The following is a 12,729-nucleotide window of genomic DNA, read 5'->3' as shown; positions in this document are numbered from 1 at the left end:
TTCAGATTGTGAAGAATAGGCTGCATTAGCCTGACTGGAGAATCAATTACTAACTGTCTGCAAAACTGATCAAATGTTGCTGCCCCGTAACACACACACACACACACACACACACACACACACTGCAGCCTCTGGCAGCTGAAGTCACACTCTTCAGCTGCCATTGGCTGCAGTCCTGTGTGTGTGTGTGTGTGTGTGTGTGTGTGTGTGTGTGTGTGTGTGTGTGTGTGTGTGTGTGTGTGCAGGACTGCAGCCAATGGCAGCTGAAGAGTGTGACTTCAGCTGCCAGAGGCTGCAGAGTGTGTGTGTGTGTGTGTGCGCGCGCGAGAGAGAGAGAGAGAGAGAGAGAGAGAGAGAGAGAGAGAGAGAGAGAGAGAGAGAGAGAGAGAGAGAGAGTGTGTGTCATCCTTTTTCAACACAAGCCTTGTTGGCTGAAAGCGTATGACAGTCTCTCTGTTATGCCTACCTGCGACTCAGCATCTCTGCTATATAGTGAGTAGCAACTTCCCTTTTCATAACATTGTAAAATCAGGCTTTTTGCAAATGATGCAGTGACCTATAAAGAAGTACTACTTGAAATAAGCTGCATAAATATTTGTCAGATCTTGAGAAGATTTCAATGTGGTGCAAAGATTGGGAAATTCCTCTAAATCCAGAGAAATTTAAAATTTTGCATTTCACTAAACAAAAACAAAAAAGTAGTATCCTATGACAATAACATCACCAAGTCACTCTTTGAACTGCCCAACTCATGAATACCTGGCTGTAACACTTCGTAAGGATATGCAATGGAACGATTACACAGGTTCAGTTGAGGTAAAGTAGGTGGTAGACTTCAGTTTATTGGTAGAGTACTGGGGAAGTGCAATCAGTCTACTAAAGGGATTGTTTACAAGTCACTCATGCAACCAATCTTAGTAATCGCTCAAGTGTGTGGAAGCCGCACCAGATAGGACTAACAAGGGATTTTGAACATATACAGTCAAGGGCAGCATGCATGGTCATAGCTTGGTTTGATCCGTGGGAGTGTGTCACAGAGGTACTGAAGGAACTGAATTGGAAGTCTCTTGAAGATATACGAAAACTATCATGTGAACATTGTGTATAATTTCTGTATCTTTTTGTACAAATAATGTCTGTGTAAGTCACAAATCATTTTTGTGTGTGTTTGTGAGTTTCACCTGTCACTTGAAGACGGACTACGAAGCTTAATGAAGGTTGTGACCAAATAAATACAATTTTGCAGAACATAAGGAAGTGTTTTCCTATTTAATATTATCATGTACTACAAAGCACTGACAGGTATTTCAGCTAACGTAATTTTACACGTCATAATACAATACTTCAGACAATTTTACACCAGTCTCCTACAGTTTTTGTTTTACTTATATTTATTATATCAGTTCCCACTGTGTGATTCAAGTTTTTGCTTCCCTTTTTAGGAATTATGCCAAACATTATGAACATTTATTGTTAAGTCAGAATAACCTCTTATTATTCGCATTGGCATGATAGGTTTTATGGAGAGTAGCACCTATGAAGCAATCCTACCAAGCCAGATTACTGCAGAACTTACATTTTTTGCACTTTCTTTTATTATGGGAGGGGGGGGGGCGGCTTTTTAATCAATCGAAGTTCTCAATTGAAGCAACAGGCCAAAGTACCTTGTGTCAGACAGTCTCATCTAAAAGATGTTTTAACTTGGTAACTTAGAAAATATATGTCTGGACAAAATCCGGTTTTTGATTAGAACACCTCCACATTATATAATCATTTGATAAAAATAACATTTTGTTCATTTTTTATTTTGGCATTTTTGTAGTGATAATTTTTATATTTTTAGCTCTCGTATCCCCATGACAATCTGGTTCAGTCGAGATATTATAAACTCTCTTTCCATGTGAACTGAACCAGCACTCTGTAAGGGACAATTATTTTTATTTTTACTCACTGAATCTTCCATTAAACTGATCTTTAGCATAACTGGAAAACTGTACAAAAGGTAACTGTAATTAACATACACTTTGTAATTATGATGTATAGTTTGGTTGATGGCGCACCACTGCCGTCACATGCCAACCTTGTAAAAGAAACTGCCTAGGCAGAGTGGCCACAAGTTTGGTGGAATATCTATCACTGGAGCAATGCGAGTGAGCAGCGGCTGGTTTGCTGGCTGTAGCTGTGTACAGCTTCAGGTGGCACTACATTTTCCCTTTTGAACAGTGGTATAGTGGCAACAGCGATAGCAGCCCTATTCAAATGCTGAAGTTGACTGTAAATGAACATTCTCTTAAAGTTTCGTTTCTTATTCGAACCTCAGAAGTCAAACGAAACCAAGGATCTGTAACACAGTATGAAGGTACATCATCCAAGAAAAGACTATCAACAAAAGTTGTGGATTCAGATATCTGCTAATGGGAGGCAGCTCAATTAAATGCCAGAAAATAAACACAAACTAATGGAAAGTCCAGGATGGAATAACTACAACACGGAAAGGATAATTGATGAAAATCAATTTTTGAAAATATAATGTAACTGGATGGATAAAAACCTACTCACCAAGCAGTGGCAGGAGAAAAAAAAAACATAAAAAGTATTACAGTTAGCAAGCTTTTGGAGCCAGTGGCTCCTGGCAGAAGGGCTGAAGGAGAAGGAAAATGGACGAAGGAAAAGGACTTGTGATGTTTAGGAAAAGGAGATAGCTCGGAAAAGTCGCCCAAAATCTAGAGTCAGGGAAGACTCACCGGATGGGATGAGAAGGAAAGACCGACTGTTGGGGACTGCAGCTGATGAGATTTAAATGTCCTCCAACAACCAGTCGTTCCTTCTCACCCCATTCGGTGAGTCTTCCCTGGCTCAGGGTTCTGGGCAACTTTTCCAAACTCGCCCCATTTCCTAAACAGCACCAGTCCTTTTCCTTCATCCTTTTTCCTTCCCCTTCAATCCTTCTGCCAGAAGAAGAAGCCACTGGCTCTGACAGCTCGCAAACTGTAATACCTTTTATATATGTGTTCCCCCACTGTAGCTTGAAAAGGATAGACTGCTACTTACCATATAGAAGGCGGCAACGAGTTGAAGACAGGCACAATGAAGAAACTGCTAAAAATTTAAGACCCAAAAGCTTATGTTTTTAGCATTGTACCTGTCTGCGGCTCAACATCTCCTCTATATGGTGAATAGTAATCTATCCTATTCATGTTTTAGAAAATAAATACAGATAGATTCAAAGTTTTTACTGCCTTTTCCAATTATGCTTAACACCAACCTCCACAGAAACAATTGTTTCTTTAGTGTTTTATCATTATCAACTACTACACTTGTTTTGTTCTTGTATTTACTGTTAACTATTCAACTCACTTTTTGCCTTTTTTTGTCCTCTTCACGTTCAGCTTCATCATCTCCATCCTCGGCATCTGCGTCAGCAAATTCAACATCTTGAAGGTCCAAAATACTGCTTTCCAACTTTCCTTCTGACGTTTCACTAATCACATTAGCGTCCACGGCATTCGATGACTGAACTACTTGATGTGCACTTTCACTGTTTGCACACATTGTCACTGGGCTAGGAACACGCTCACTAACATCCTCCGAGGGCACAATTACATCACCTTCAGATAATACTGACAGCTGCTGTGGGGCAGGAGTTAACTCTTCAGCTACTTCTCCAGTCTGTGGTCCAGATGGTTCACTAGCAGCAAGACATTGTGGCAACTGCTGGTCTGTCGAGCTGATGTGCCTTGTGGACACGAGATTCCCATCTACAGAATAGGAGTCAGGTGTGGTTTCATTCAGTTCCTTGTCTGCTTCCTCCTCACTAGGAGCAGTATCTGCAACTGCAACTGGGGCTGGCACTGCTGGGGACAGTAGAGCCTTCTCTGATGGCTGAAAGATGACAACTAGCTTTAAACACTGCATCCGAGGCAACAAAATGTGTTATTTTCATTTTAATACATCACTAAACAAGATAAACAAAAATAATCAATTATTGACAAAATATTTAATTGGACAAATAAAAAAAAATTCTACTCACCGAGTGGCAGCAGAAAACACACATAAAAAATGGTTGTAACTGACAAGCTATCAGAACCAGTGGCTCCTTTTTCAAGAAGAAGAAAAATAAAAATTTAACAACAAAACAAAGCTCTGCTTCATTCACCATTCATATTAACCATATTCTCCCTATTTGTTTCTCCATTATAATTTTTTCATCTTGAGAGTTATTGGCCTCAAACACCATTAAGATATTATTATGATATTTGATTTTGGCCTCAAACATTCTTTGTGTAGTCTTTTCAGCAAATGAAGTCAATTGCTCTTCAATCAGTACAGGGCCACTAGCATCCACTCACTACTTTGACTCGTTTAAATAAGTGAACCATGGTCTCATACGCAGTAACAAATTGGCTAAGAACACTTTAAAACAGTCCCAACTTTAATGAGAAATTTCTTTTCACATATGGTCTTGTGACTATTCAACAAATGCAGACTGTCTCCCACACAGTTTTTCATAGATAACACTCTACGTATAACGTACTGTACATTTCTTCTTCCCGCATGCCTTTTACTTCAGCTATTTCATGCCACTCTCATCACCAACTGACAAATACCATATTGACCTTCGACTTTCAGCTGCAGTTCCCGTTTTTGACATTTTCGTATGAACCATCTTTAAGATATTAATGGCTAGTCTTCAACCATCCATTTCTTAACTGTTTAAAATGATGCAGCAGACTCTTTATAAACACTCACTTAATCTGAATTTATTTCCACTGGTAATAAAATTCTCACACAGTAGTAAAAATAAAAACTCAGTACTGCAGTTTATCAGTTTATCTATGTGTACAAAATGCGCACAACTGCATTAAAAAAAGGCTGTACAAACAAACCTCCGTGGATCAGGTTGACACCTGACTTGCACTATTGTGAAATATGCACTAACATAGCACAAAACAAGTTTCCTTGGAATCCGCATCATCCCTTCACCAATCTGGTAATTTTTCACCTTGTTGTCCAACATTGAAAATGCAAAGTTCCTTTACAAAACTTTCTATGCTTGCATATATTTTACTATACTGAATTTTTCTCCTGTTCTTGCTCCTACTATATTTAGTCTATTTCTGGATGACACCCTGTTATCCTAGCTGAAACAAAAGTTGTGTTACCACTTATCTTGCATAATATTCTCTACTGAGACAAAGTGCAATACAGAACAAGCAGTGAACCATTACGTCTTACTTCACAGAAAACGTGTTGGGTGTAAGCAATGCAAGAAGGCAAATCCCTGCGGTTATTGCAGTCACATGAGACACAGACATTAGATCAAATTCAGAATTCAGGCAAACAGCATTGAAGGAAATTCAGATGTCAGAGACTCACAATTCATCTTATAACAACAGAGAAGAAAGTGAAATAAAAGAAAAAGTGAAATCAACTTGTTTCATCAGAATATGGTGTGGGGGGGGGGGGGGGGAGGGAGGTAAAACAAAGTAGATGACTTCTTAATTTGTTTGCACTTGTTTCTAAGAGCTCAGTAGCTGGAAAGGAATCATTGTCATTTGTCTATCTGCAAATCATATAACAACAGGGACAGCAAATCTTAATGTAAATGGTTGTAAGTTAGCTGCATAGTCATTTAGATCCAATATGGATAAAGGAGACATTGTAACAGTCATAAAAAAGGAATATAAATACAAAAATGTAGAAATGTGTAAATTCTGTATAGAACATGATACAGAAGCATGTGCTTGTGAGCTACTATTGGGAATTGTAATCTTTGTGGTTGTAACAGTATACAGGTCTCCATTGGGTAGCTGTGAAATTTTCATGAAGCATTCTGATGCTCTCTTTCAAACAGAAGGGAGGGATTATTAATTTGTCATGATTTTAATGTAAATTTCTGGAAGAAATCTTACAGGAAAAGTGATCTAGAAGTCTTTTAGCCACTTATTATTTGATATCAGTCATAAATTTCCCTACCCGAGTTGCTCAAGATATATGACTTATAGACAATGTATTCATTCAATGAACAGAAGTTAAACAGACACATACCCGTCGTGTCGTATACAGATTGTCAGATCACGATGCACAGAGAGTCACATTATACACAAAGGTGACAAAAGTCACAGGATAGTTGTAACTCATATACAGATAGCAGTAGTATCATGTATACAAGATATAAAATGGCAGTGTTTTGGCGGAGCAGTCATTTGTATCCAGGTGATTCATTTTAAAGGGTTTTCAACACAGTTATGTTGGCATTATAGGAATGAAAAGACTTTTAATGCAGAATTTCGGTTGGAGCTAGACACATGCGACAGTCCATTTCAGAAGACCCACAGTGTCAAGATTGTGATGAGAACGCAAAATTTCATACATTATCTCTCACCACAAATAACGCAGTGACAGACAGGCTTCACTTAACGACCAAGAGCATCGACATTTGTGTAGAATTGTTAGTGCTAACAGATGAGCTACACTGCATTAAATAATAGCAGAAATCAATGTGGGATGTACAAGAAACATATACATTAGGAAAATGTGGAAAAATCTACATAAAGGCTACAGCAGCTGACGACCAATGCAAGTGCCTTTGCTAACAGCGTGACATCGCCTGCAGTGCCTCTCCTCGGTTCGTGACCTTATCAGTTGGATCCTAGACGACTGGAAAACCGTAGCCTGGTTAGACCAGTCCCGATTTCAGTTGGTAAGAGCTAATGGCAAAGTTCAAGTGTGGTGCAGACTTCATGAAGCCACAGTTCCAAATTGTCAACAGCATACTGTGCAAGCTGGTTGGTGGTGGCTCCATCACAGTGTGGGCTGTGTTTACATCGAATGGACTGGGTGGTCCGACCGAACCAACCACTGACAGGAAATGGTTACGTTTGGCTACTTTGGGACCATTTGCAGCCATTTGTGCACTTCATGTTCCCAAACATGTCACTAGGCCATAATTGTGAGTAGTTTGAAGAACATTCCAGATAATTTAAGCAAACGATTCGGCCATCCAGATCGCCCAACGTGAATCTCATCGAACATTTGTGGACAGAATTGAAAGGTCAAATTGTGCAGGAAGTCCTACACCCGCAACACTTTCACAATTGTGGATGGATATAGAGGCAGCACGACTCAATATTTCTGCGGGGGACATCCAACGACTTGTCGAGTCCATGTCACATCAAGCTGCTGCACTACACCAAGCTAAAAGAGGTCCGACATGATATTAGGAGGTATCCCATGACTGTCACCTTATTATATAACCTAGCTCCATGCACCATTCAGAAATACTAAGACAACAGTGGAGCTGATTACTGCCAAAAATACTGAAGATTTTAAACGAAGCTTAAAAAATGTTGACTGATGTGATGTTTACCATTAGCCTAATGATAACTCTAAATTCAAAGTATTTCTTAATGAGTTTGCATCAAAGAGAATGGGACCATTGTTAAAAAAAGTTCAAATGTAGCAGATATTTTTAAAAATAGGTGAGAAAGTTAGTGCAGTTAGTTCAGAAGAGAGCAAAACACCACACAGAAGAAACAATACAAAGATCATTTAGTGAAATAAAAATTAATCTCAAGTCTCCATCCGAAATAAGAAAGATTAGCATGACTATAAAAAGTAAAAGTTCACACCAGGTGGATATTATCTCCAATAAGACACTAAAAAGTTTTGGTCCTACAAAATGTGACGTACTTAGTCGTGTACGCAATGAGTCACAAACTTAAGATGTTTCCCCAGAAAGATTGAAATATGCTAGAGTTAGGCCTCTCTATAGCAAAATAGTGACTCCACAGTTGTCAATAACTTTTATCCAGTGTCAATCCTTACATAATTTTCCAAAATTTTTGAAAAGGTAATGTGCTCTAAGCTTGTCACCCCCTGTATAGGAATGTGATACTTAGCCCACCACAGTTCGTATTGCAAAGGAGTCTTTTCACTGAGTTATATAAATATACATTCAACGAGCACATAATAAAATCTTTGAAAGATAAAATATCACCAACTGGAATGATCTGTGACTTATGAAAGGTATCCGATGGTGTCAGTTATAATATTTTTTTAGAGAAGTTAAGTTTTTATGGAGTATACAGCTCAGAAAATGAGTAATTTCTTATTTAAGGTACAGCATGCAGAAAGTTACCTTAGGCTGTTGGAGCAATACAAAGAGGGACACCGCATCATTTGCATGGGAAGGCATTATAACCGAGTCCCACAGAGTTCGATCATTGACATACTATTGCTCTCACTTTCTGTTAATGACCTGCTATTTTATTTGAATCAGGAAGCAGTATTAGTTCTGTTTGCAGATGATACAAGCATTGTTATGTAGCTGAGCAAACAGGCATCAACAGAGAAAACAGGAAACGATGTTTCTGTGAAAGTTACTGAATGATTTTGCAGAAATGGGCTAGCTTTTAACTTTTAAAAAATACAATTCATCCAGATTTGTACTGTCAAAAACATCTGACATTATATTAACTTAGTCTACCAAAAATAAATAATAACTGGGGCAGAAAATTGTAAGTTCTTTGAAGTGTGATTGAAGAAAACTTAAGCTGTCAAAATGATGTAGCAGACCTGCTAAAACATTTAAATTCAGAAATCATTGCATTATGAATAACTGCCAATTTTGGGGATATAGAGGCCAGTAGGTTAACACATTTTTTTGTGTTTTTATTCACTGATGAATTATGCGATAATATTCCAGGGTAACTTCTTGCTCAGGAAAAAAGTATTCATTGCACGAAAAACTTGTGTGTGGAGTTTATGTATCCCTCTAAGCAGTTGGGAATATTAAGCACAGCTTCACAGTAGAGTTATTCACTTTTGAAAATTGTTATCAATAAGACATGACAGTTTCAGAGTAACAGAGGTAATCACAATTACAATGCTAGAAGGCAAAATTATCTGCATTACCTTTTAATGAATCTGACCTTAGCACAGAAAGGGGTGAAATATGCACCTATGAAACTCTGACAATCTATCCATGGAAATAAAATGTCCGACACATAATTGAAATGTTTTCGAATTTAGATTAAAGAGGTTTCTCCTTAACAACTCAATACTGACAGCTGCTGTGGGGCAGGAGTTAACTCTTCAGCTACCTCTCCAGTCTGTGGTCCAGATGGTTCACTGGCAGCAAGACATGGTGGCAACTGCCAGTCTGTCAACCTGATGTGCCTTATGGACACAAGATTCCTATCATTTTTTATTCTGTTGCGTATGAATGGTTTATGTTTGTTCTGCTGACACATTCCACATCTTAATGTTTATCGTGAATTTGATCTATAGAACAAAAAACTAGTTAGTTCTAGGTCTGCAACAACTGCTTGTGACCACAGTGGCTCATGTGTTCAGACAAATCAACGTGACCAAATGAGCACAACAGCCACCACACAATGTTTCTTTCTGAACCCTTAATTATCCTCAGTGCTTGTTTCAAAGAACAAATGTGTAACATCTCTACCACTACAATAAACAACAACACAGAACACAGGAAAGAAGGATATTTACTGGGTAACATAGTTCTGAAAATGCAAAGTTTTGAACTGCAATGTGTGTGATTTTCATACAGTCAAGTGGATTCTCAGAATCTAGTAGAGGTAAGCAAAATTTTGAGCAAATCGAATATCAACGAATATTAAATGCAAAATTAAATGAAGACAGTATGTAAGCAGGGGAAGTGTGCTGAGAACTGTTAGGGTTGAAATGCTCTTCTAAGGAACTGTGACTTTTATCTACACACACTCTTCACTTTTAATTATTCAACCCAAACTATGTGCTCCTGTTACACAATTGAACTGAAAACTTAATAATAATGATGAGTGCTAGGTACACTGTCCATCTCCTTTGCTAACCTGCACAGAAGTTTTCATTCTGCTCCCTCCCCCATCCCCCTTCCCACCAACCACATGCTTTCCAATTTCATTTAATTACATTATTAACCACTAACATCCACTGAAATATAAGTTGAATGGGTGTGGAAGCTTGATGCCTCTGTCATCAAAATCTTGTTTTACTTAAAATTGTCTTTATTATTGTTACTACCATTATTCCAATTAATGATGCAACTATTGGTCTTATGGACATATTTAATGTAATTGTGACCAAAATTCAGTATCAGTACAGCAGGAAGAGAACATCTTTAATTGTAAAAGAAGGTCACGTAAAGATCATATTAAGGTGGGGGGGAGGAGGGGGAGAGGGGGAAGAGGAGGAAGGGAAGAGGAGGAAGGGGAGAGGGGGAAGAGGAGGAGGGGGCAGAGGAGGAGGGGGAGAGGGGGCAGAGGGGGAAGAGGAGGAGGGGGCAGAGGAGGAGGGGGAGAGGGGGCAGAGGAGGAGGGGGAGAGGGGGCAGAGGAGGAGGGGGAGAGGGGGCAGAGGAGGAGGGGGAGAGGGGGCAGAGGAGGAGGGGGAGAGGGGGCAGAGGAGGAGGGGGAGAGGGGGCAGAGGAGGAGGGGGAGAGGGGGCAGAGGAGGAGGGGGAGAGGGGGCAGAGGAGGAGGGGGAGAGGGGGCAGAGGAGGAGGGGGAGAGGGGGCAGAGGAGGAGGGGGAGAGGGGGCAGAGGAGGAGGGGGAGAGGGGGCAGAGGAGGAGGGGGAGAGGGGGCAGAGGAGGAGGGGGAGAGGGGGCAGAGGAGGAGGGGGAGAGGGGGCAGAGGAGGAGGGGGAGAGGGGGCAGAGGAGGAGGGGGAGAGGGGGCAGAGGAGGAGGGGGAGAGGGGGAAGAGGAGGAGGGGGAGAGGGGGAAGAGGAGGAGGGGGAGAGGGGGAAGAGGAAAGGAAGAATTACGGAGAGCTAATGGGTGTGGCATTGGCAGTACATTACCGTCCCCACTTAAACATTTGCTTCATACCTCATTCTTCTCAGCAGCATCTAATTTCAGAGCACTGGCTGTCCTCAGTTCGGGTGCACCCAGGAGCTCTAAATGGCTGGCATCCACAGCACCAGTACCAGACCTGGGCTCCACCAGCTCAGGACCTCCCGAAGCCACCACACTGTTTGTTAACTTGCTGACTTCAGGAATCAACTTTTCCTCGTGAGCCTCAACAAACAGCTGGGTGCTCTCGACAAAAGCTGGTACTGCTGTAGAGTTTTCTGTGCTGACTTGCTTAGTAACACTCGTGACGTCGATCCCGTCGGGAAGTGATGAGGGCTCATGAGAGGGGCTGACTCCAGGTGGTTTTGGGTGGTCCGTGATGCCACAGGTGGAGATGACAGCCGGAGGGCTCGGAACCTCCGTGTACAGTGCCCCTCCTGGGGGGTGCCATTCCCCTCCATCGCTCTGCGACTCCAGTTCTCGCAGCACTGAATTAGTAATAGGATCTTGCAATGTCAGCTGCACCGATGACACCACTGTTTTGGGCTTTTCTGAATGTTCTTTATCATTTGAAAGTTCTTTAGCCTTTTTGTCTTCCTGCAGAACTCCAGTCTTTGTATCACCTCTAACAGATTTGCGGCCATCACCTGACAAATCGCTTGTGCTGTCACCACCACGCCCTGTAAGCAGAAATCTCTCATATTATTGGGAATTAAAAGCACTACACATTCACAACAAGAAAATGTGTGATGATGTATCACATGATGCACTGTTCTATCTTACCCATCATGTTACTCAGTCTGCACTTACAGCAAGAAATAAAACTTTTCACATTTGCCAAAGTTTGTCAAACATGGCAAAGGCACCGGAACATGAATTAAACAGAATGGATAGTGTCTTGGAAGGTGGTTTCAAACATACGTTAACAAGGGGAAAACATGGGTATAGAGGTGGTGTCAGATTGGATCAGCTGATGCTGAGGAATTAGATTAAGAAATTACACAGCGAAAAAAAATAGACGAGTGTTGCTATTTGGACTTCAAAATAAAAGCCAATGTCACAAATAAAGATGATTACAAATGTAAAAGTAAGAAAAATTTCTGGATGTGATAAATATGTCTTTTGCAGTTACATATTTTATGTGTGTGTCAGGTAGTCTTTTGTGGCAGTTTTTGTCTTGAGTATAGCATTATATTAGAGTAGAACATGTATGGTAAGATAAGATGAGAAGAGAATTTTAAATGTTCAAATGTGGTGAATGCTGACAATTGAATAGGTAGATCACATGTTTAATACAGGGGTACTGACTGAAATCAAGAGAAAATTGTTACAGGGCACAACTTTACAAAAAGAGGGATAGATTGATATGACATCTTCAGGCACCAAGGCGTAACTAAATTGGTACTGCAAGGAAGTACGGGAAAATAAATAATGAAGAGGAAAATAAAGGTTTGAAAACAGTAAGAAACTCCAAATGGATTAGGTTTACCGAGTTAGACAGGAGCACACAATGTCACAGGATTGACTAGCATCGAGAGCAGTATCAAACTAGTCTTCATACTGGTAACAAATCATACCCCATGTTACAGCAAAATAGAACTATACTAGGAAGCAGCAGTAATTCCTCTGTTTCTAAGTGCCAACGAGAAGCCTTTGGGTTTGGTCCACAATTAAGCTCACACTGTTGCCACAGTGTAATTTCTACCACAGTTGCCATCCAGGTTGTATCTTAAGAAGCGATGGCTACCAAACAAACACATATAATTAGGTGTGGCAATACTACATTTCACTCTTGCTGCTGCTAGGGAGGCTTTTCAACTTTGTTGCCACCCACTATCCAAGCAGTCTCTTATGCGTCCCCTTCATGGAAGTTCGAAGAGCCGGGACTTTCATCAGATAGTACTGCTTTTCTTT

The 12,729-nt window shown here is 40.5% G+C and overlaps 1 protein-coding gene across 1 annotated transcript in view; it reads right to left on the bottom strand.

Moving 5' to 3' along the window:
* The window catches only part of LOC126252635 (uncharacterized), a 204,952-nt gene that overhangs the window by 144,106 nt on the left and 48,117 nt on the right, over positions 1 to 12,729 (bottom strand). Inside the window, 2 exon segments of the mRNA XM_049953538.1 lie at positions 3,358 to 3,882; positions 10,852 to 11,495. Of these exon segments, the coding sequence (XP_049809495.1) occupies positions 3,358 to 3,882; positions 10,852 to 11,495 (1,169 nt within the window).

This window comes from Schistocerca nitens, chromosome 4, assembly GCF_023898315.1.
Source record: "Schistocerca nitens isolate TAMUIC-IGC-003100 chromosome 4, iqSchNite1.1, whole genome shotgun sequence".
NCBI lineage: Eukaryota > Metazoa > Arthropoda > Insecta > Orthoptera > Acrididae > Schistocerca > Schistocerca nitens.
The sequence above is the reverse complement of the archived record's forward strand: the minus strand, read 5'-3'. Positions and strand labels throughout refer to the sequence as shown.